We start from the raw sequence: 25,777 nt of genomic DNA on the forward strand, positions 1-25,777 counted from the left end.
ACTAGTTCCGTGAGCTCAGCCTGAACCCTCTACTGGGGTTAGACTAGCTTTTTCCAGTTGCTCATATGTGAAGATTTACTCCTTTCATATTTTCTACAATAGTCATGTATTTAATGATAGAGTTTTGGTTGGACAAACCAGTCAGTCCAAGGAAATAGTAAAGGGCATTTTTTTTTTATATTTTCACACAGTATATGTTGTAGAGAAATACTAAAAAAACCAATGTTCTGATTAATAATTAATTAAATATAATTTTTAGTCGTAGCTGCAGCACAAAACTGCATCAACACAGGGTTTCTACTGTATCAAACAAAGTAGTGAAACCACATCAAGCATTGAAGACAATTCATTTTCTGTACTAAATAAACTCAGCAGGCTGAGAAGTTGTCTGTCACTGCTGGTTTGAGACTACAAACAAGACAAATGTGCCGCTCCGTGCCATTGACATGCGTCATCTTTTTGTTTGATTTTGTTAGATACCCACTGGTGTTCAGTTCAACTTGATTAGAACAGGAAAATATGCATTAATATTACTTATGGTGCTAAATTCATACAGTAACAAAAGGTGTTAGTGTGGAGAACTAATTATCAGTAGATTTACTCTGGGAAATGCACACACACAGCAAATCATTTGATGACGAAGATCTTTCCAATGACAAAAACCTACAGTTTTATCAACCTACAGGGTTGATAAAAAAAAGAGTAAAACAAAAAAAGTTTTTTTATTTAACATAATATATAATGCACAAAGAGCAAGTGTAGATCAAAAAATGGCACTAGGTGTGTTAAATTGGGCTCACACATTAAATTAGCAGCAGGGTTGATCTCCAGGGGCAGTCTTGAGCAGTTTGCTGAGAACAACAGAAACAATGGGATCAGGATAACAGCTTTTAGAAAACTTGAAAATAAAGTTGGTAAAACTACAAGCTTTTTTATTTATAATATTTTAAAGTGTTTAGGGATACCAGTACCAACTGTAAAGACAGTAATCCAGACATGTTAGAAGCATGGAGGACCCAAAAAAATAATGAAAGCAGGTGCGAGGAAATTTGCTCATGAGCTGCCTAAGAATCCAAAAAAAGTGGAACAGGACCTAACAAAGTAATTAGAGGCAACTGGACTAGTCCACATCTCCACAGTAAAGAATAGTTTTTTGGCCAAAAAGCACACAGGAAGTTATTGTTTACTTCTAAATATAAGATATTGAGTATGCTAATAAGTATCTGAAAAAAACAAAGGAGTTTCTCCACCAGACCAAGTTGAATTATTTGGTCAGAATTCACACAGTAATGTGAGGTGAAAAAACCTGCCCATTGGCAGAAGAAAGAGGTGCATTACAAATAATCAAGTCATCCAGTTTGGAACAATTGGAACAATAATCCCATGAAGAATTGGCTAAAATTGTCCGAAGAGGTTAGAGGAGGTTATAAAGGCAAAGACATTGCAATATTGTAAATCAGAATATTGCAATTCTGATTTACTATAACTTGATTTTTACACACTCACTGACCTTTTTTGTTACTTTGGATGATGAAGGAACATCTGTACTTGCTAAGTTTTGCACTCAACTGTAGATGCATGTGTTTCTAAATGTGTTCCTTGTATCTAAGTTGTCGACTGAAGACCATACAGCAAACGTATCCCATGATCACAAATAAAGAGTTGGTGGTGCTTTTGGAGTTTTGATTACTATCAACTATAACATTATTTGTATTTTATTATTATTATTAATTTTTTTTCTATAGTAAATTTTTGGTACTCTCCTTCTAACAAGATAGCTGTTGTAAATGAAAAAAAAAATCTAATCCACAGAATGAGTGGCTGATTCAATCACACTGCATTGGATGGGACTTGCAATGTTAAATGCCATTGAAATATACTATGTGGATAATTTAATTAAACTGTTAAAAAAGATGAAATGCTGTGATACTCATATCAAAACAATACTTTTCCATCACATTGTGGGGCTTGCATTTTAGTTTTGTGTTTCTGAACAGAGAGCACCTGTCAAGTTCACTTTACACTTTACGTCCTTTAATTTGTTAAAATTTTCTTCTGCTTCTGTCATTCAAGTGGTTTTCATTTTGATGGTACTACTACAGCTCAGAGAGTAATAGCATGGGCCAAGTTATCCAATTCTTTTCCTTCACACTTTACTCTCACTTTACTTGCAACCCTGTGGATCAGAGGTGGCACATCTTAACAGTTTTCACAGTCATAGTATGATCTCTCTTACTAAAATGTTTATGATTAACTTGTCTTCACACATGACATAGCTTCTTTCAGCAGTTTCTCTATAAGCAAGCAGATAATATGCTGTACTGTACATAAAAAGCTGTTTTTTGAGGTCTTAGGTAGTCCACCTGGTCCCAGTAAAAACTAACCTACTACTACTACTACTAAAGAGAGGCATGACACACAGCAGTGGAGGAACAAGGCTTGAGAGAGTGCCACCACACTGCCCCCACAGCACAGAGATCAGTGCAATATGCCCTACTGTTGTCAATGGGAACACTCACCTCAGCCCAGGATGCAACTGTGCTGGGCACTGAGGTGGTGAAACACTGCTAATGCAGGTGCACAGTGCCAGCAAAGCCGGGACATGAAAAGTAGAAGTAATTCCAGTGTTTCTTACCCTAGGAAGTCATTCCTAGCTATATTGTCGTCATTGCTCTAAAGGAAAAGGATGAAAAGAAAGATAGCCAGTGCCCCAATTTAAGGGAAACCCTCCAGAGTAAACTTGCTCACTTTCAGTTGTCTGTGTGTGTAGAGTCCATGCTATTTTGTTTCAGTTTCAAGATGAGTGGAGAATAATGTGTGGCTAATACTGCAGTGCAATTAAAAGATGAAACCTGTGTGAAAATGTTTTGCAGGTACCATTTGGGGCAATGCAGAAGACTATTCATATGTTTTTTTTAACTTCAGTGTGCAAGTGCAAATAGTAGTATAGAATTCTTTTTCATTTCTATTACATCTTTTGTTCCTTATCTTGCACCGTACAAAAACTTTTAAAATAGCAGAGATTATTTTTCAATTTCCTACCTTTTCTCTCAGAGAGTATGCATTTCCCTGTCCTCATCATCCAAATAGATATCACTTATCCCCTTGGTCTCCATACAGTTTAACACTTATAGTCATGATTATGAATACCTTTGTGTGGTTTAGAAACTGAAGCCAAAAGTATTTCCATAAAACAAGTGTGTAATTACATATCTGTTTTACTGTGGTTTCCTCTCTGCACCACAATCAATTACTCTGTCCCAAGAAATGATAAATAATGAGGAAAGCTTGCGGCTAAACAGATTTTGGAGAGCGAATCCAATATTTTACCTTAGAGAGAATGGAAGAAACAGCGGAAGCAAAATGGATACACTAATGAGTCCCCTGTTGTGTCTTAATATGCTTAGGAACACTGTGCCCCTTGTTTTACCAGGGCTGTGTACTCTGGCAAGCTAAACATAAGCAGCTGTAGTTTTTGATTGTTATTTAGTTTGATTATTAGTTAGCAATCTCAAAACTACTAATAAAACAGCAATGAGATTGAGGCCATTTGCCAAGGAAGCTGCTTTTGTTGCCAATAGGGCCAATGTGTGTCAATTATAAGCTATTAATTTTTGCTCAAAACTCGACTCTAATGCTAACTGGTTTCTACTTTTGCAGCCCAAATTAGTGCCTACACAGATTTTCAGACATTTGAATGTTTTATATTCGTGTTATCCTTTTATCATTAGAACCACTGGAAATGTTGTGCTACTTTTACACACTTGCACAAATCTTGACTTTGCAATATTTTATGGAATAGCATCAAATGTAGGTGGCATAAAAGAAATATGATTCAAATGGTCATTAACTCTGTGTGTTAAGGATCTTACAAATCCTAACAATAACTCAGCATGATAATCTTTTAAAAACATTTTGGATGGGGCCTCAAATACAGATTTACTTAAACTTCTGCATCATTTCTGTTTTAGGAATTGTTCAGCCATTGGCTGAAAGTATGCACTTTTAGAACGCTTTCTACTTTTGAAGACAGTTTGCAATCATCACTTAAAACTCAAACTAATCAAAGCCTAACGTCTTTTAAATTTTTTCTTGTACTTTCTCCTTCATTCAATATATCAAACAAGAGCATTTCCCCAAACAAGTGATACACTGCTAATTTCAAGCTAAAGGGATTAAGTAAAAAAGCGTGTCTTTCTTGTACCTCCCAGTTATAAAACAAAGCAAGATACATCAGTCAAAAGAAAAGGAAATGTGCTATCTTCAGCGTTTGTAGACTGCTTTTGGCTAAAAAGAAAAAAAAAAAGAATGAACATCCTCTGGAAATTTTTGTCAGAACTGGATGAAAGAAAGTGATTGATTGTGCAAGTGACAGTAGCCTGTGGCACTGGCAACGGAAAGGCATTGTACCTGTGTCCAGTCACACCTATTGTAAATCGCTTTTCTGCACTGCATAAACTATTGTGGCCGTATCTCATAATAGGATCTGCATTGAGTTGTGATACCGTGATTGTGATAACCAGTAATTTAAATAGCACAATGTAACCCCCTGCTGAGTGCTAGCCTGTTTAATTAATAAACTAAGGAGGAAATCAAAATAAAAGTCACATAAGTAGCTGGCAAAGAAGTATGGTGGCACACTGAGAGTTTATAGTTAACAATTAGCATGTATCACAAGAAAGATCAAACCCTAAGCACACCTTTTCTTCACAGGCCGAGGACAGTTGACTTGGGGAGTGTCAGTAAGGAAAGATCAACAGGTTCTTGCTTCTTCACTTACTTAATACTCTCTCATATTATAAAGGAGCAAGACTTCAAATCATGATCAAGCCTGTTATACCTGAAGAGATGGACGCCAAGCGGAAAGCGTCATGGTGCCGGTTCGGCGCAGGTTGTGGTACAGGTTCGTATGGAGATGAGTCATCCATGTCTCCACCTGAAACAATAAACAGTGGGACAAAGATTCATCAATCAATATAACTGTCATTCCCCAGTATTTGATTGGCTGACCAACAACTGACAAACAATTTCTTTTTGGAAAGAGTAATTTGAACGAAAGATTGAAAGATTTAGGCATAGGATTTGCATCTTCCCTGCTAACAATGTGTTGCTAGAGCTGTTTGTAACAAAAAATAAATAAAATAAAGAAATCAAATTAGCACTCAATTGACTGAGTCTGTCTCATGTGCCTGTCTCTCTGTAGGCCCTAATCCTGCATTTAAAATTCATAGCCATTTGCTGCAATTGAGACAAACCCTCCAGTGTGTAATAGCTTTGCATTCTGATCCCAATAGGAACACAGAGCCGGTGTTGTGAGGACGGCTTGGAGATCCTCTGCAACAAATAAAGAAAGTCAGAAACCTGTTGGTACAAGACTGTGTTGCCTGAGCACCCAATCAAAAGACCATATCGCTAGATAAAGCACATTTTGTTGATCAACATGCCCATCAAATGCTCTCAAAAATGATGATGCAAGCTGATAAAATGTTGTCTTCTAGCTGCTGTGATAGTAGGTAAACCTACCGAGGAAGGTGTGTGTGTGTGTGTTTACCAGTGCATAAAGGACAGTGTTATTTATATCTTCTCTGAACTTAATGATCAAATAAAAACATTCCAGGTTTTGACTCTCTTGCCTCTCTTCTTTAGCTTTTTTGTTTGTGTATTGAAAGATATGGATGCATATTTTTAATGAAATTCTGCCTTTATTTTTTTTTATTTTTTTTTCTGTTGCATTTGTGTCACCCACATATCGGTTGGTCTCATGTTAGTCATTACATCCCTGTCATGAGAGAGAGGGAGGCTTGAGAGGCCGACCGACAGACTTGAGTATATGTCAAATTACAGGAGGTGCATCTTATAATACCTTAGAAGCCTTTCAAAAGTTCAAGCTACCACTTACTTTGCAAACAACCACAATAACCCTCATTCCAGGACTTTGTTTGGCAGCAACCACAACAACTGTGTACAGAAAAGAGACAATGGCAAAGGCTTCATCTCAGTACACCAAGAAGACTGTACAATATTGACCATTGTGCAATAAAGGATGCTCTATCTTTTGCCAAAAGCAAAACATCTTGTTAAATGATTGTTGACCATTTTGGCAGCTTCTTGGTGTAGGGAAGCTTCACTGCACCATCAGCCAGGAATCAAATTGTGTTAAGGTACATTAAATTTCATAAGAACAACTGTATAATGCACACTGTGCTAACAGCAGTAGTTGTAGTAAATGAATTTTAAAAGCTTATACATGTTACAGGGCGTTCTGAATCATAAAATTACAAAACACACTTTAAGCACACCCACCCTTAGGATGTGAAATACCCCACAGCAGGATTCTTTGTTGTACTTGAAAGAAACTGCTCTTTGACAGTCACCCTGGACCCAATTATACATTCATCAAGTAATAGAAAATTCTTCCCAGCTGTTTAGAGATAAGATGTTTTTAGCCGCAGGGCAACAACTTATCGCTGTAATTAAGCCTCCGTTTGACTTCATTTGCCGACAGTATGGAGCATGACCGGCAAGGCTCAGGCAGACAATCAGGTCTTTTGCTAGTCACAGCATGAGAGGAATACCTCTCCTTTGCCATAAGGGGTTTTTGGAGCCATTAGGTGGCATCACTCATTCTTTTCACATGCATTATGAATGAAACTAAACTCCCGAGGTGATGGAAACTGTCCTATGGATGTTTAGCGACATTCTTGGCAAATCATTTTTGGCTCAAAGCAAAGTCAATTTTAATACCTGTCATTCACCTTGTTGTGTTTTTAAAGGTGCCCTATGCTGATTGTTTTCCTGTTTAATATTGATTTTATACTGTTCCCTAGTTTTGCTCCAGGCGATGATGGAAAAAGGCCAGATAGTGCAGTCACATATAACATATCACTGCTAGTTCAAATATTAGCAATATATTACAACACTAAATCTATTATTGCATTAATTATATAGGAAGAAAGTTTAGTACAGGCTCAGCAGCCTGGAGCACAGCCGGAGGTCCTCTGCAGAGCCCTGTTCGTTGTTGCACATACTCGCTAGTAACAAAAGGTGCCCAAGCCTTTGCTGTCAAAGCTCCCAAAGTCTGCAAATGAGCTGTCAGTGGAGTTCAAGCTAGCAAGACCAGTCTTCCTTTTAAACCAAGTCTCTAAGCACACTTCTATTTTATAGAAATTTAAGGAGGAAACCTTGGATGTTGGAACTACTACCACATTTTATTTATTTTACAATATGATAAAATGCAATAATCTTTTTCCCAACTCACTCATATAATGTTTTCATAAAAAAATAAAGTGATATGACAAATGCATCTTTCTTTTAAATTGTGCTTAACAGAACACAAGTTGAAGCATAAATTCAGTTAACGGCTCAGCTTTTGAAGCCATATTGACATTTTAAACTCAATTTCAAACCACAAAAATAGAATATTGGATTAGCTCAGAATAATATTTCAAATCACAATTCCAATCCAGTGTGGTGTGGCGGGCAAATACAGCTGAGAAAATGAGTGCTGAAATTTTCATCCTTCCCCTTGGCTATGCCAGTGTAATGTTAAAATGAACAGTTACACACTTGTTTACCTAAATCAGCATTTTAATACTCGGTGTCAGGTACTAAATGCTGAATACTGTGTAAATCCTCCAAAACTTCCAGTAAAAACTCCTATTATCTTTATGGCATAGCAGCATATTGGAGAGAACATAAAAACAGGCAGCAGCAGTGCAGCCCAATACACCAATTTCTCCTGAACATTTTGCATTTATATGAATGAATGTAGAAGCTCATAAATTTGTAAATATTGACTGTAAACATAATTAGTATTGTTGTACATATAAACTGGTAACTGAGGGATGACTACCCCTAATAATCATAATCTGGCTGGACAGTATGTGCTTTTAAATTTACTCCATGTGTTAGAAATAAAACTGCCTTATTCCACCAAATACTTCTTTCAATTAATGATGTGGAGAGTGAAACTGACTGAGAGACACAGAGAGAGAGAGGAAGAATGAAGGAGAGGTAGCCATGCTATGATGACAGCCTCTGGGCCTAGTAGTTGACTTCTGCGATGCACATTCATTCAACAACCTTTCTGCCAACAATGAGACTTAATGCCAACATCATGACAGTATTCTCTGAGCAGAATGGCCTGCCACTCACTCTCCCCTCTGATAGACAGCCTGAGAAGTCACTTTGCTATAAAAGGCTAATATAAACCGTGCTATCTGGCTCGCTTTTCAGCCACACTGTCACGTTCTATACCAGCCTCATAGTGAATGGGAGTCATCTCAGGCAGTTCACCTTACAGTATAGAAAATCATTAGACAGATTTACGGGGACAAACAGCAACTGTTTTCTCACAATATTTCACTGATCCTTTTCACATTTTGGGATGAAAGATGAAAGGGGAAAAGGGGGGATGAAAAGGATGAGGAGGGGGTAAACATTGAAAGGACTTATTGATCATGACCAGGAGCTATCGACAGGTCCCTTCCTCTGATGATGAAGTAGCCACCTAGTGAGTGCCGGCCTGGTCTCCAGTGCAGGGAGGGAGAAAGCAGAGAGGACATATTCAGCATGCAGGAGCCTGCTTCCCCTATCCCCTGACATGCAGGGCAGGCTGGAAAAATGTTCTGCTTATGACAGTGGATGGCTAAGGTAATGGCCGGTGACTGCTACCATTGCTCATAGTAATGATGGTTTCACCCAGGGATACTGTGTACCTTTGTAACACCACCCACCCCCACCTCCTACATCCAGCTCTCTCTTTCTTCCTCTCCTCTTTCTTACATTATTTGGATTTCTCTCTTTCTCAAAATTTCCTCCTCCTGTCTTCTCTCACTCTCTCGACATTTGGCCAGCATTCTTACACTGCCCATATCATGTAACTACCCACAGCATTAGATTTAACTATCTACAGCAAGGCTTGGTATTAGCATGATGCAGTGACATATTCAGAGATTGACCTTTGCAGTGCTTACAGTTACAAAAATGGTGAAAATAAATCATAAAATCATCTGGTAGTCTCGTAGTTTCCTGTAAAGAGTTTGCTCTCACAGTTGTGGAGCTCTGCTTTCTCTCTCTGCAGTGAAAGTCGGTTTGGCTAATTAAACTGCTCTGACGAGTCCTCACAAAAGATCTTTGATTTTCTACTTGGAGACTCGTGCTAAGGTTTCATAGCTTAAGCTACAAAACAATGTACATTGGAGATGTGGAACTTAACCCTTTAAATGACCAGTTCTACAGCCAAGCTGCAGGGCCATATCCACACGAGGCCCAAGGCACAATTGAAAGAGAACTGCAGCCACCTCTACCCTGTGCATAGCAGCCAGTGTTTCTGTCTTAGTAATTACTTCTTTTATAGATTCAAACTGCTAGTCCTCATTGCCTCACACTGACACGGGCCCATTCAGAGCCGAAACCTCATATTATCTATGAAGGACGGCTGCACAGACGCATTGAATTCATCTGCCATTTTCTGTTAGAAAACACAATTAACAGGTCACCATTAGCACAACCCTGTCTCCTAAAAGCTCTGTTGCTAAACTCCAATGACAAATAACAAGTCACAAGTATGTTATTATTAAACATATCAGCAAAATATTCCCAGACAAGAATATTAATTAAAATTAATATACAAAAACATACAATATACAACTTACAAGTTTCCTTTTCTGCCAAAATATCAGCACAGCATCACGTTTTGTCACTACAGCATTAAATAACAACGGTGTGTTTACATCTACACAATCACTTGGCTAAGGTGAGGAAAAGACAGTGGTCTGGCTTAACAGGGAAAAATTAAAGTCACCTCAGACTTAATGTATTAAACTATAAACAAAACCACAATAGAAAATGCTACTGTAAGGGAATTAAAACAGGTTAGAGCCCCAACACATATATTGTTATTTAACCCCGTTGTATCTTAGTTCATATTCTACACTGTTCTTTTGGCACATTTGATTTGCTAGTTTACCTTATTTTGAGACATCTGCACTTCAGTCTTCTGCACACAGACAACATAGTGAGCTTTTATAAGTGTTGTTACCGATGTTCGCCACAAGAGGGAGATACCCTTTAGCGAGCGTTTCTGTCGGGAGTTTACAGGCAGCGCCGACACACTGTCATATAGCGCTGAGACGAGACACCAGACAGAACGATGTTAACAACAGTGTACTGTTTGTCTGTAATTTTGCAGGTAAGCTGACGAGATATGGAATAGAGGATTAAAGTTTCATATAAAGCAGAGGGTTATGATTAAAGTGGGAAAGTTGGCCGTTTGCTCCCATTCAGAGTGTGTTGGCACGAGTTAGATGTTAGCAATGAGAAGGTAGCAGTTAAGCTAACTCGGCCATTAGGATTAGGACCCTGTACGATACATTTGATTGAGAAACATCTAAACTGCATCACATGTAACTGTAAAGATGTCAGGTGTAAGGACTGAAGTTGTAGTAGTGCTGTTTCATTATTGGTGCCAAACATTTACAAACAAACAAACAATTGTTACGAGTATGTGTTAAATATGCTCAGGTCGGGAGTTTGCAGGCAGCGCCGACACACTGTCATATAGCGCTGAGACGAGACACCAGACAGAACGATGTTAACAACAGTGTACTGTTTGTCTGTAATTTTGCAGTAAAGAGAGAGAAACCACCAGATCCTGTCTGCGTGTTTTGTCAAGTGTGCTACAAAATTTGGTGGCCCGTACGGGGATCAGCTGTGCTACTGAGAAGACAGTGTGAGGTTGCAGAGGCAACACAAACGAAATGGCGCTGGAGCACCTGCAAGACCAGTTGAGTGAGACCCTGGTATCTCTTAGGTTGGAGCAGCTACAAGAGGTGTGTTTGCAAGCAAAAATCTCCACTGACAAACAGTCCAAAAAGCACACGCTGATCAGGTTAATAACCGAAGCAGCAGAAATAGCTGTTGAAAATGAGGAAGAGGAAGTGGCTCATGAGTTTTTGGTCCACTTATTAACAAATGCTAAAGAGGTGAAGGAAAGAGGTGACCAAGCACAGGGGACAGGGGCTAGGGCAAGCAAAGATGCTGCTATGTTAGCCAGCTTACAAGAACAATATGCAGAACTACAACTGAGTTTTCAGACCTCTACCAAGAAACTTGAGGAGGAAATGTTGAAGCTAACTAACAGAATAACTAGTCAGCAACAAAGGCATGCTTCCCCTCACCAACCAGCCTGGTCCACAGTTACACAGTCACCTGAAGTAACTCTTCGGAGGGAGTTCAAAATTAATGGACAGATTGGAGAAAGAGGGCAGAGGGACAAGCTGTCTTATTCTAACCTCACCCACCAGATTGACATGGGACTAAAGAAAAACCATAGTGAGGCGGAAATTATTGAGGCAGTGGTCCGAGCTGTAAGCCCAGGGTTGAACCTCCGCGATATGCTGGAGATTAAAACAGATCTCACTCTTTCCCAGCTGCGCACCATCTTAAAGGGACATTACAAGGAGGATAGCTCTGTTGATCTGTACCATCGGCTGATAAACATCACCCAGGATAATCACGAGTCCCCACAAAACTTCCTCTTTAGGGCAATAGAGCTGAAAGAGAGACTGTTAGCTTCTTCCAGAGAGCCTGGTACAGATGAGCAGTACAGCCCTGAGCTGGTTCAGAGGAAGTTTCTGAGAGCGGTGCGGACGGGGCTAATTAGTGACAGTGTGAAATATCAGCTAAAAAATTATCTGGATGACCCAGCCGTCACTGATGACGTGTTGATTGCAAAAACAAATGAAGCAGCCAGCCTGGAGTGGGAACGGCAGCAGAAATTCAGAAAGAACAGTAAAGAACTCAAGGTGAGAGAAATAAAAGCAGAAAGATCACCAGTCCCTGAGACAACAGTGAGAGCAGTTGATGGTGAAGAACAGTTCTCCTCCATGCCCACCAAAATTAAAATGCAAAAAACACCACCAGCAACCACTCAAATGGAAGCGGAACTGCTGGATACAATCAAACAACTGAAAGAAGAGATGGAAGAAATAAAAAAAGTTATCCATGGGTCTCCTAAGCCTCCAGTACAGCAACGAGTAAGCAGCGAACGTAGCTGCAGAAAATGTCAAGACAACAAAAAAGGAGAACAGTGTGACCATTGCTTCAAATGTGGGCAAAGCGGTCACTTATCCCGTGGGTGTAGGATGAGGAGGAGCACGGAAAAAAAACCAGGACAGGTAGAATTGTCAGCAAGCACTGCAACACCAACACCATCAGCAGACAAGGAAAGTAAGCCATCTGGAGATGTTTACAAGCTGATTGATGACAGTATCCAAGGTTTAGAGAACAAAAGGGATGTTAAAGCACAAGACATTGGATCACAGAGAAATGACATGATCAGTGTCAGTCTTCTCTCTCCAAGACGCAGAGCACAGTTGCTCAGCCTGATTGGGAAGAAATTGATGATCACCTGCCTGTTGAACGGGGTTGAGACAAGAGCATTGTGGGACACTGGGTCACAAGTCTGCCTGATAAATGAGAACTGGAGACAACGGCACATCCCAAATACCATGGTGAAGAGTATTGCAGAGATCCTTGGATCAGAAACACTAGATGGAAGAGCAGTGAACCAGACACCAATCCCCTTCTCCGGGTGGGTGGAAGTTAAATTTAAACTGCCATCAGACCACACCACACAATTGGAACTCTTGGTCCCAATGCTGGTAGCTAATGAAGATGGTGTGGCTGAAGAACCAATTATTGGATACAATGTAATAGAACATCTGTTAGAGAAGGGCATAGACCCACCCCGTGGGATTACCGAGGCTGTCAGTGCAGCATTCTCTTTTGACTGCAAAAGGACCGAAGTCTTTCTAAAATTAATGAGGAGTGGAGACGACAGGCTAGGAGAAGGCATGGTCAAAGGAGGTAAAGAGATTACGACTATCCCTCCAGGTCAGACAAAAGGACTTAAATGCAGTGTACGTGTAGGCCCCCTCCCAGAGCAACAAGATGTCCTTTTTGAACCCCGCTCACAACCACAGCTCCCGGAGGGGCTGCACATTGAAGAGAGTGTGGTGCGGTTACAGAGAGGCACCTGGTCCCGCTTTACTATCCCAGTGACGAATAACACTGCTCATGATATCTATCTCCCTCCAAGAACCATACTGGGGCAGACCCATGTAGTTAAATCCATCTACCCTGCACCGGCAGAACCGGTGGGAAAGAATGAAACACGAACGGTGAACCAAAAGCCTCAAGAAAAACAGGAAAGGGAGGCTAAGGAGACAGTGCAAGGAGACATGACAGTGAATGGTGATAAAAATAGCTGGGACCCCCCAGTCCCCCTCAGTCATCTCTCTTTAGCACAACAACAGCAGGTCAAACAGGTCTTGAGGGAGGAGTGTGGAGCTTTTTCTCGGGATGAATATGACGTGGGGACCATTCCATCACTGCAGCTCAAAATACGCCTGAGTGACCCCACACCGGTGAAGAAGACATATGTATCCATCCCCAAGCCACTTCATAAGGAGGTAAAAGAATATCTGGAGGATCTGTTGAACAGAGGCTGGATCAAGAAATCAAAATCTTCTTACTCCAGTCCCATTGTATGTGTGAGGAAAAGGGACGGAAGCTTACGTCTGTGCTGTGACTATAGGGAGCTAAATAGGAAATCCATTCCAGATCGCCACCCAATACCCCGAATACAAGATCTGCTCAACAGTCTGAAGGGAAGCTCTTGGTTTTCTGTCCTCGACCAAGGGAAGGCTTACCACCAAGGCTTCCTGGAAGAGTCAAGCCGCCCTCTCACTGCATTCATCACACCCTGGGGCTTGTACGAATGGGTGAGGATCCCTTTTGGATTGTCATCCGCACCCGCAGAGTTCCAGAGGTCGATGGAAGAGTGTCTAGGGGGACTGCGAGATGAGATCTGCCTACCATATTTGGATGATAATCTGGTCCATTCTAAGACATTTGATGACCATCTCAGTGACCTCAGAAGTGTATTACACAGTTATAAGAACCATGGGGTCAAGCTAACGCCAAAAAAATGCGAGATCTTCAAAAATCAGGTGAGATTTCTAGGGAGGCTGGTCACAGAGGATGGCTACACTATGGATCCTGCAGACATCGCCCCTGTGCAGGCATTGAAGCAAAGGAAAGTTACCACTGTAGGAGAGTTAAGAAAGTTGTTGGGATTCGTTTCATATTATCGCAGCTATATCCCAAACTTCTCTCGCATAGCCAAGCCTCTGTATGATCTCCTCTCTTCAGACAAAATGGTGAAAGGAAAGCACAAACGAGTAAAACAGGACAAAAACAAGCGGAACAGTGGAGGCCAGTTGTCATCAAGTCATCCAGTTACATGGTTAAAGGAACATCAGCAGGTATTGTGCCAGCTCATTGACCTTCTTTCTCAGCCGCCCGTATTAGGATATCCTGACTTCGAGCAGCCATTTACCCTACATTGCGATGCCTCGCAGGAGGGGCTTGGAGCCGTGCTTTATCAGAAGCAGCAGGGAAAGTTGGCTGTGGTTGCATACGGGTCCCGGACTCTAACAGCCCCAGAGAAAAACTACCACCTTCACTCGGGAAAACTGGAATTCCTGGCTCTGAAGTGGGCAATATGTGAGAGGTTCAGGGACTATCTGTACTATGCTCCAGCATTCACAGTTTACACCGACAATAACCCTCTCACATATGTGCTTACCACTGCCAAGCTGAACGCAACCACCTATAGGTGGGTAGCAGAACTCGCCGACTTCCAGTTCTCCATCAAGTACCGTCCCGGCAGAGCAAACAATGACGCTGATGGTCTCTCGCGTATGCCATTTGATATGGAGCAGTACATGGAAACGTGTACACAGGTAATAATGCCTGAGGTAATGAACAGCGTGACACAAGCGGTGGCTGTTCAGTCCCAAACAACTGAGCCCTGGCTGTGCCCTGCGATCATCTCAACAGTAGTAACTGAAAATAATGACATGACAACATCAGTAGCAGAAATCCCTAAAATCACCTTAAGGGAAGCCCAAAGAGAGGACCCCGTGATTGGTGAGGTGCTCAAATATGTCCTGTCAGAACAGTGGCCAAAGAGTAGAAAACAACTCCACAATAATAAGAAAATAGCTGCACTGGTGAGGCAAAAATCAAGACTACACATGGACAGTAATGGGCTGCTATATCGGAAAACTGCCAGTCGAACGCAGCTACTTCTGCCAAAGAAATACCACCAGCTTGTGTACAAAGAACTCCATGAGGAGATGGGTCACCTTGGAGTAGAGAGGGTGTTGACCCTTATCAGGGACCGCTTCTATTGGCCTCATATGCAGAAAGATGTTGAGCATCACGTCACGCAGGTGTGCAGCTGTCTGAAAAATAAGCGCCCCACAAAACCAACTAGAGCTCCTCTCTCTAACATCATTACTACATATCCATTCGAGCTGGTGTCCATTGATTTCTTACATCTGGAGAAATGTAAGGGAGGATATGAATATATTCTTGTAGTAATGGACCACTTCACACGGTTCGCTCAAGCTTACCCCTGCCGAAATAAAGCTGCCAAAACAGCTGCTGAGAAAATATTTGGAGATTTTGCACTGAGATTTGGTTTTCCCACAAGACTCCATCATGACCAGGGAAAGGAGTTTGAAAACAGACTGTTCGAGAAGCTACAAAAGTATAGTGGAGTTAAAGGGTCCCGGACCACACCATATCACCCACAAGGGAATGGCCAGGTGGAGAGATTCAACAGGACACTGCTGGCAATGCTCAGAAACCTACCGGAGACTGCTAAAACAGATTGGAAGGCATCGCTGACAAAATTGATCCACGCTTACAATTGCACACGCAGCGAGGCCACAGGGTATGCACCTTATTTCCTCTTATTTGGCCGTAACCCCCGGCTCCCTATTGATCTCATGTTTGGGCTTGCTGCAAAAGATCAAAGCTCATCTCATACAGACTATGCAGAGAAATGGAGGGCAAGAATGACAGAAGCCTACCAGCTAGCATCAAACACCGCCTGCAAAGAGGGAGTAAGAAGAAAAGTCCTCTATGACAAAAAGGCCTATGGTGCAGAGTTGTATCCTGGGTGCAGAGTGTTGATCAGAAATTTAAACGAGAAGGGCGGTCCGGGAAAACTCAGGTCATTCTGGGAAGATCAAGTGTATGTCGTAATACAGAGGAAACACCAGGATAGCCCAGTGTATGAGCTTAAGCCTGAAAATGGGAAGGGACGCACTAGGGTCATTCACCGGAACCTTCTGTTACCATGTGACTTTCTCCCAGTTGAAGAAGTGAAGTCACCTGGTGAACCGAGAAAAGTGAGTGAAAGAGTGAAAGTCAACAAACAGAGACATAGGGAACAGGAAAAGAGCTCTGATGAGGAGGATGACTGGAGAGCCATCGTCAGAACACAAGCAAGAAGTGACGAAGGGGTCAAAGGTTATTTGAGAGCAGAAGCACCTGAGTTCTATCCACACACCACAGTAGTAGCAACAGAGGATTTGACTCCCGAGGACAGTAGAGAACAACCACCAGAGGAGGAGGAAAACAGAACAGCGGATGAGAACATTGAGACGCTGAACATGGAGTGTGAAAATGAGTCCTCTGAATCTGCACCCAGTAGCCAAGAAGACACTGACCTATCACCGGTCAGACAGAAAAGATATCCTTTGAGAAGGAGAAAGGCAAAAGTTATTCTGACTTATCATAGGTTAGGTGAGCCTAGCATGTCTCAGTAATAAGTAATAGACCTAGTCAGAAAATAAGACAATTGGAACGTTGGAAAGGAAAATGTTGACATTTTTCACAGTTCATAAGAAGTACTCCAGCTACAGCTAAACAAGAATGTAAGAAAGTTTTGGGAAGATTAAATAATGATACTATAGGAATGTTGTCGTTGAAAATGTTAGCGCAGTCACCTATCATAACTTGTGTACGACATTCTTTTGTAGGAAGGTTATTACTAGGTTAAAAGTCCTTACTCTCAGAAGTAATGCAGATACCCGTGTACATAGCGGAAGGGGGCAGTGGCGTGTTATCGTGCACATTAACACCTACTGCAGACATATGGCATTAACAGGAGATATGTGTCATATGATTGGCTGGGAGCAGCATTGCATTTACAGGAACGCTGTGAACTCTGACTCCTACTGGGAATAACCTATCTATATGCTATGCATAACAAGTGTACTGATCATTTAATTACATGAACTGGTGATTGCATAATGTCAGGATGCCATTATTTTTGGAGGGGAGAGTGTAAGGGAATTAAAACAGGTTAGAGCCCCAACACATATATTGTTATTTAACCCCGTTGTATCTTAGTTCATATTCTACACTGTTCTTTTGGCACATTTGATTTGCTAGTTTACCTTATTTTGAGACATCTGCACTTCAGTCTTCTGCACACAGACAACATAGTGAGCTTTTATAAGTGTTGTTACCGATGTTCGCCACAAGAGGGAGATACCCTTTAGCGAGCGTTTCTGTCGGGAGTTTACAGGCAGCGCCGACACACTGTCATATAGCGCTGAGACGAGACACCAGACAGAACGATGTTAACAACAGTGTACTGTTTGTCTGTAATTTTGCAGGTAAGCTGACGAGATATGGAATAGAGGATTAAAGTTTCATATAAAGCAGAGGGTTATGATTAAAGTGGGAAAGTTGGCCGTTTGCTCCCATTCAGAGTGTGTTGGCACGAGTTAGATGTTAGCAATGAGAAGGTAGCAGTTAAGCTAACTCGGCCATTAGGATTAGGACCCTGTACGATACATTTGATTGAGAAACATCTAAACTGCATCACATGTAACTGTAAAGATGTCAGGTGTAAGGACTGAAGTTGTAGTAGTGCTGTTTCATTATTGGTGCCAAACATTTACAAACAAACAAACAATTGTTACGAGTATGTGTTAAATATGCTCAGGTCGGGAGTTTGCAGGCAGCGCCGACACACTGTCATATAGCGCTGAGACGAGACACCAGACAGAACGATGTTAACAACAGTGTACTGTTTGTCTGTAATTTTGCAGTAAAGAGAGAGAAACCACCAGATCCTGTCTGCGTGTTTTGTCAAGTGTGCTACACTACCCAATGTGCTTAAGCAAAGTGCTATGCCTATAAAAATCAGATAATAATATCACAGTTACTCCCTCCGATAAGTTTGTTACAACATTACATGTTGTCATCATCAACAAGTGATGTCATCATCACTTGTTGTCAGTGGCTAGAAATATTCCCATTAGTTTGATTTTATTCGGATAAGTAAGTAAATTGTGTGTGGATCTTTCCACTGTGAAAAACCTCAAAGCTCTTGAAACCCTTAATCAGACTGCGTAACAATGCAAAGTTCAGGGAGATACAACCCAACAAAGATGAGCCCTCTGCAGTAGCGGTAGATGGCTATAGCCGCTCATGCGATAAACAACTAAAACTGGATCTTAATCACCCACAGCAGCTTCACAAAGCAACAAAAACATTATTAAACATTATTAATTTTAAACAGAATAATTACTACTTAATATTTAATATTTACATTTTATGAGTAACAAGTCCAACACTGGACAGTACTGTGGAGCATAAGCCCGCCATCAACCTCCTTTTTGGAACTTCCTGTCCATTAAAAAATGTAGCGCTTTATTCATTCATTAAAAAAATACATAGGAAAATAGTTTTTAGGAGCATTTAGCATTATAACACCTTTATCCTTCAGTTCTTAAGTCAAATGGGTCAGTACGTTACCCTAAAGGCAGACAACAACAGCATAGCAATAAAGAGAGGAATCTGACCCCACATCACAGCTGCAGGGCCTTGTTATTCAAACAGATTTGCACCAAAGAAGAATATGTTTTTAAATTAAAAGTGCTGCAGAAATGTAGTTGCCACCACCTGCTGAAACGTGTCAAAGAGCTCCTGGTATTTCAAGAAGACACATCAAGCAACACTTGATGATGGTAGTGTGATTGTCGTCACACTGAGGCAATCTGTGGTTTGTGTAATCGGCAGCAATGCTGCTTTCATCAAACAAATTGCCAACTTTGAAACACTTTCTGAATTTCAGGCCTTTCAGTGGACTTGCCTGCCTGGAGACACTCCTGCTGCTTTTAAGTGTCTAGAACTTGTTCACTATTGCCAATATCATTTAAAGTCACATCTCATGGACTAACTTTTCATAGACTGGACTCCTCAGTTTGCTTTGATGTAACATTTTTAGCTTATACACAGAAGGTGCATTGAGTCTTCCTAACAAAGAAAGTGTTTTTGCATATTAAAATTTAGATTTATTCTGTCAAATAAACAACTACATATATGGCAATCCACCACATGTTTATTTAATATTGTCGCCAAAATGTATAAAACCATTAAAATGGCTTCCAAATCATATCTCTTTACAATACCTGTAAAAACAATTAATATGTGTTTCAGTCTGTCTTCAGCCTGGGTGTTGTTAAAGGCGTATAATACATTACTATTTTATAATCTGTTCCAGAGCCACTATACAAATCAGATATACAAAAAAACATGTTTCCTATTATTAGTATTAGAAAAATCTATCATGTGTGAGCTTCCTTAATAAGACTGTGCCGCCCCCGAAATCTGCACTTCTGTTATGACTAAGAGGAAACCTGCCAATCTGTCGCTTCCAGAATCTAAATGTGCAACACATCCTCTCTCTCTGCAAAATAGCACTGTCTCACTGTTGGTACAGATGGTAAATAGAGCCAGCATCACAGCTTTAAACAGCTCATTCACCTGCAAGAGTGTAAGGCACGTAACAGCAACCAGAATGAGTGGTCCCTCCTATCACCTGGTTCCAAGAAGAACCTATAAGAGTTGACCTCAACAGGCTGAAGTTCCCAAAGGAGATCAGCACAATTTCCATATGTTTAGACATTGTTCAAAGCTTAGTCAGCAGTTCTTGGGGCCATCACATATCAGATGGAAGTAGTTTGTCACACAGAACTGGCGCAGCTGCATCAGGGAGCGGTGTCTAGTAGATAAAAAGGTTGTGGTTCCACCCATGATGTTAATGTTGCATTAGCTTCTTCAGCGGAAGAAATTTATATTTAATGTTCATATTTCTCAATATCAACTAAGGGGGCGTCTATAGCTCTGTTGGTGAGGCAGTGATCCACAGACCACAGGGTCAGTGGTTGAATCCCTGCTCCCATCTATAGGTCAAAGTGTCTCTGGGCAAGACAATGAAGAAAAGTCAATTTGATGTAGAAAATAACATTTTTCAGATAAAACATGCAATGAACGGCACATTTGGAATACATTTCTGATTTGAGTACAAACCTCTGCAATTTTTAGAATCTTTTTTAATTCACAAATGAAAAATTTATGTTCTCAATATTACAAAGTCTTTTGCCATGATTTTGCATAAATATGTAATGTGTATTTGTCTTGTATTTTACTTCCAATTTCTCTATTTGCACAAAGCATGTTATAAAGAAATGATGAGGCACTACTTTGATGCTCATGTTCAAAAGACAGACAATAATTAAACTGGCCTGGACTTTAATATGTACAGTAGCACAATAGTTGATGTGGTCCTAAAAAAGCTGCTTTTACATTTCATACTTATAAAACCAAAACAGTAAAACCTTAGCACAGATAAAAAGAACATAAAAGCCCTTTATCTTCTTGAAGTTACTGAAAAAAATAATAAAAGAATTTTACTCACAGTGTTCATTCACTGTGGGCTTTCATAATTGTCCATGTTAACAGGTACACATTTTATTGACCTGTTTCCAACACTTATATGGTTCTGTATTTGAAAAGAATACTAGTATACACACTAAGTCAAGTATTGAGTTAACCTTGCCTGTGGCAGTTTGCGCTGTTTCTGTACAGCTGGTCTAGGGACATGGCATTGTTTCAATTTGAGTCCATCCCTGGTCGACTTCAGCTTTCTCTTCACAGACATAATTGTTTAGACTAGATATGGTTGTTCTCAAGCCATGAACCAGAAATTGCTCTTCATATGGTTCTCATCGCAAGCCATAAAAACTACATGTGCCTTTATACAAGCTCTGCCTGTCTCTGTCTCACAGTTGTCCATGTCCTTTTACAATATCTTTTCTAGTGCTACTCCTTTCAATTGTTTCCTCCAATTTTTCTCCATCACACACTTTCATTCTAACTTGATTAACATGACTAAAATAAAACTTCAAAGATATACGAATGATGCGTTATCAAGCCATGCAACTAGACTGAAACCGTTCTGTTTTGTCAACAATTTTTTAAAAGTAGTTTAACATCATTTCAAGAGTGTCTGTTGGGATTCAGCCTCTCATGTTTGTTACCAGAGATGGATGTTGTACATAGATTGTGCTTGACTGCACAATGGATCGTGATTAGATTAAGGCTGCACTGTAAGAGCTTTTCGTTTGTTTTAAAGCAGGTTTTATCTCAGAGGGCAACATGGGCCAAAGTGGGACAATCCATAGAAGTCTTATTCAGAAACAAGAACTCTGTAAAGGGCACACTCCCAGTACAGGAGATCTCTATTCTTGACAGCCTGACAGATGGCATGATGCATTCAAACCAATTAAAACAATTTGACTGATGCAGCTATTCATTATTGAAAGGAGAAGGAGTGTGAGAAAGTGACACGAAGGGAGGGTAGAAAGATTATCAAAAAGGGGAAAGAGTTAGAAAAGGAGGAAAAGGCGGGAAGAGAAACTGAAGGCTCGAGGAGCATCCGTGTCATTACATTTCTCTTGAACTCATGTCAGGGACCCTCTGCTGCCATTGGTCTGGTGAAGTGTAGCTGGTGCTATGAGCAGTCAGCCTGGCAAATCACTTCACGGATCACAACACAAAAGCCCAGAATGCTCAAAGCTCAGAAACTCTGCTGTGTTTCTGCCATTACCCTATGTCTCAAACCAGCTGAGTATACTATGGCCATGTTGACATGGTGTAACACTTGACATCGGTCCATAAGACCGTGGCCACATGTACAAGCAGAAATGTGACTCTTGGGTCAAGGTCCCCCTTTAGCCTAATCCCCAGGGCACAGCATCTCCCACAGCTCTGATTCAGTCACATTTACCTCAGTATAAAACACTGGGTGCTATTTTAGCCTTAAGGATGGATGAAGAATAATGTCAGTGCAGGACGCTGCTTTATGCTCTTTAAATGTTTTGCAATGCAAAAATGTGATGGTTTTAGTGCTACAAGAAGAGTGCTATTTTATGTCCTCCATAAGTGGACACATAAAGGCCACTGAGCTATACAACTGTAAACTAATTACAAGGTAATATGGAACACTTTAGGTGAAAACCAATAAGTCTACCAATATAATCCCATTATAGCTCCATTACGTTTGAGAGGGTGAGGAACGCAGGAAAGCATATATTTTTCATCAGGGGCTTCTGGGTATCACAATAAATTGGCATCAGGGAATAGGGCTTCAACAGTGGGTGTGGTGACCATCCTTTCTGTTTTTGCTCAGAAAATATGCTGGTACTTGAGATAGGAAGACTCATTAATTAAATGTTACAATGCTGAAAAATGCATTAAGGCAAGCTCCTTCATTTCTGTAGAGGTACGCTGCATATTTACGGCCACAGAATATTTACTGCAGCAATGAACACATTGTATAGTATTTCTGCTTGCATGCCTGTCATTTTATACAGCGCTCAGCTGTGAGAGAATTGGGTAATGCCAAGCAATGCGTGTTGTGTTACAACACCACTGAACATGATATAAGTTGGATTCACGGCTGAATACTGAAAACTAAAACTATAGTTTCTACAGGTCCCAGATTATTCATAAAAAGCTGACTGATAAAAACTTTAAAAAGGAAATATATGGATTTTAAGAAACTGCACCACTTTAAAGGTGTTATGATACATGTATTTTGTAAGACCGAGACTCATAAAACCATCTACTTCCTACCTTCATTGAGTCCCATGTGGATTGTCCAGTAGTTCTGCAGACACTGCAGCTCCTTCTTCATTCCTCTCTTGCAGCGGCAGTCATACAGAGGACTAACCAGCAGCACCTCCAAGGCAGCCTGGCACTCCCTATTGTTATCCAGCATAGCTTCCTTCTCCTTGCCCACAAGGCACTGGCGCATTACCCGGTACCGAGAGCTGCAGTAAGGGTTTTGGTTGCACATGTCACTTGCTTGGATGCAGTCCACCCATTCTGTCTGAGCTCTGGGCCCAGACCCAGTGCCTGGAGTCCCTGGAGCACTTGTGGACAAGGACACGGACAAAGCTGAGGGACCATCCCAGGAACTTGCTGCCTCATCTAGGTGGGGACAAGGAGACAGAGGTGTTGGTGACAAGAAAAAGGGGTGTGAGGGAAGCTGGAGTATAGAGTGTGCTTGAATATCTGTGTGCAAATCCAAACACCCTAAACCTGTTTTCATTTTTGTTTTTAACTTATAGACAGGTTTGATGGCCTATGGCCCTAGCTTCAGTAATCTTCTGCCAAGACAATTAAACTCTTTAAGATCTCCATTAGCATCTTACATATCCTGGTGCAACTACAAACTACATGCTCTTACTTGTACAAAATGTAGTGCATCTAAACCCTCCAAAGCAAACTGCACGTTCCATAATATTATTAAATCTGTTCTCAGTCATTGAAGAATATCTAATTATCTCACATCAAACGAGCATCTAATCGAGAACTACGCTTGATTCACATCTGGGTAACCAGAAAATGAGCTTACACTAAGTACACAGTGCAGAGACTCCGGCGTTGCTATTTGACTGGAGTCGAGACCCAAACGCACCTTCACACAAACTCAAGCACACACAGTTCTGGTGAAATGACAAGAGAGACCCCTTGTGGTAATATGAAGCATGGCGCTCAGAAGATGAGGGGATACTGCATCAACATCAAAGAGCAACGGGTGAGAAAAGAGTATCACGAAGTTATCTGCCTACAATTATTTTATTCTTTGGGTGATTTTAAGTGATGTACAGGCGTTTGTGGACATCACTGACTTTTACAATCGTGCCAAGGATGGTGTACGGGATGATGATGATGATAATTATGATGATGACGATGATGATGATGTATTTCTCATATTCTACCAGACACAAGTGTTTAACTTACTACATATATTTTCCTTTCCTACTCCAAACGTGAACTACAACGATTTACGCTTTATTTCTGAGATAGATTTTAAGAGTTTAGAGTTTAATTGATCCAACTGAAGAGGTTATCTAGTATAAATCAAGCTGGGTTTGTAGGTAACAACTATCTTTAAATTACCTCAAACAGAGGATATGAACGTACGTAAACATTTGAGAACATATATATTTTTAAAAGCGATACATTATAACCCTGTGCAAAATTCCGGCTAAAGAAAAGTGAATACCACAAATCCTCCCTAGTAATAATTATTCCGGATCTTACAATGTTCAAGAAACCCCCCCCCCCCCAAAAAAAAACACACAGTTGCACATATTATTTCCATATTTCACTTCTCACCTAAGAGCAGAAGAAAGATGTAAACGCACATCCACACGTTGACAGACTTCATATTGGACGGCGATAAAGATGAGTTGGGGTCCAATTAGACTACTATTTTCACCTTGTGTAAGGTTAATTCCGTTCTCCGGATGCTTCACCCCAGTGTAGGCTGACTGTAAAAAATAAAAAAATAAAAAAAAAATTAAAAAAATCAATATCCTCAATCAACTCCAAAATAAAGACGAATCACTGAAAAGAAAAATCCTGGACTCCGAATAATAATCCACAATTTCTTTCAATAAAGGACTGAGCACGACAACGAAAAATCCGATATTGAAAAAATAAAAAAAAATCAGATGCCAATCAATCACAGTCAGTCAATCCATGGAAGCAGCTGCTCAGGGTCCGTCTGCTCTGCGTTCATACCGACAAACTACTGAGACTTGATTTCTCCGCATTATAAGGGCTCAGACTGTCCGCTTGGCTACTGAAGACCTTGGAGACAGTTTGTCCATAACACATCCCTTAAACTGATGGGAAGTGATCTGTCGGGTACGCCAGGATCTTTAAGGAAGTAGAAGAACTACTCTAAAACGCTGACTGGATTGTTTTCCCACCACTGGCTCCTTAAAAAAGCCGTGCGCTCCTCTGGACGGGAGGGAACGCTTATTTTGCACTGACTGCATGCGTGTCGAGGCATCACAGCACTTTATAACGAGGAGTTTCTGGGAGCCAACAGAGGGCGCTGCCGGGGGCTGCTTTCATTGGAGAACGTTGAACTCAGTCACGCCGGGGCCCAATAATTAACGTTATCCTGTCGAAAAATCACCACGATATTCTTTGCCCACAGGGAGCAAGGGAAAGATGCACATGTGCAATTATAGTGAGCTGATGTGGTCTGTGTGTTTTCTCTTTGACCCCCTGCGGTATGGCTATAGTGAAACTATTCCTATGATTCATGTATGATAGTCTCCTTTGATTATAACTATCTTTTCCATGTATGGAAGTCTTGCAGCTCTGTCCAAAATCCAGCTGTAGGAGTGAGGATGCAACACACCAAGGGATGAAAAAATGTATGCTTCATAGCAAGAATATCCGGTCAGGCAGCAAATAGTGAATCTTTTATTCAAGTAATTAGTTGACATCCGGAATTCTTCCCACACTCCAGAAAAATGTGCAAATGGTTTAAAGCACGGGGTTTAAAGGTGGACCCAACAATGATGAAATATGCCGACACTTCACATAGCATCTCTGTTTCCCCCAACTCAAAGAAAGATTTTAAAAAAAAAAGTGAGCACAATGAATGGTATTATATTTGCGCTCAGAGGAAATAAGCCCACAACCCACACATTCTGCTATTTTTCAACGTGGCTTCACATTAAACAAAATG

General features: G+C 40.8%; 1 protein-coding gene across 2 annotated transcripts in view; it reads right to left on the minus strand.

Annotated features, from left to right (window-relative positions):
- Positions 1-24,546, minus strand: part of LOC137136292 (GDNF family receptor alpha-2-like) — a 56,302-nt gene extending 31,756 nt beyond the window's left edge. For both annotated transcript variants that reach the window (XM_067521519.1, XM_067521520.1), the window contains exons 1-3: positions 24,406-24,546; positions 22,855-23,211; positions 4,841-4,936 (exon numbers count right to left, since the gene is read on the minus strand). In XM_067521519.1, the coding sequence (XP_067377620.1) occupies positions 4,841-4,936; positions 22,855-23,211; positions 24,406-24,457 (505 nt within the window). In that variant the 5' untranslated portion in view covers positions 24,458-24,546. The remainder of the gene's footprint in view (positions 1-4,840; positions 4,937-22,854; positions 23,212-24,405) is intronic.
- Positions 24,547-25,777: the final 1,231 nt, after the last annotated feature.

This window comes from Channa argus, chromosome 11 (genome assembly GCF_033026475.1).
Source record: "Channa argus isolate prfri chromosome 11, Channa argus male v1.0, whole genome shotgun sequence".
Classification (NCBI taxonomy): domain Eukaryota; kingdom Metazoa; phylum Chordata; class Actinopteri; order Anabantiformes; family Channidae; genus Channa; species Channa argus.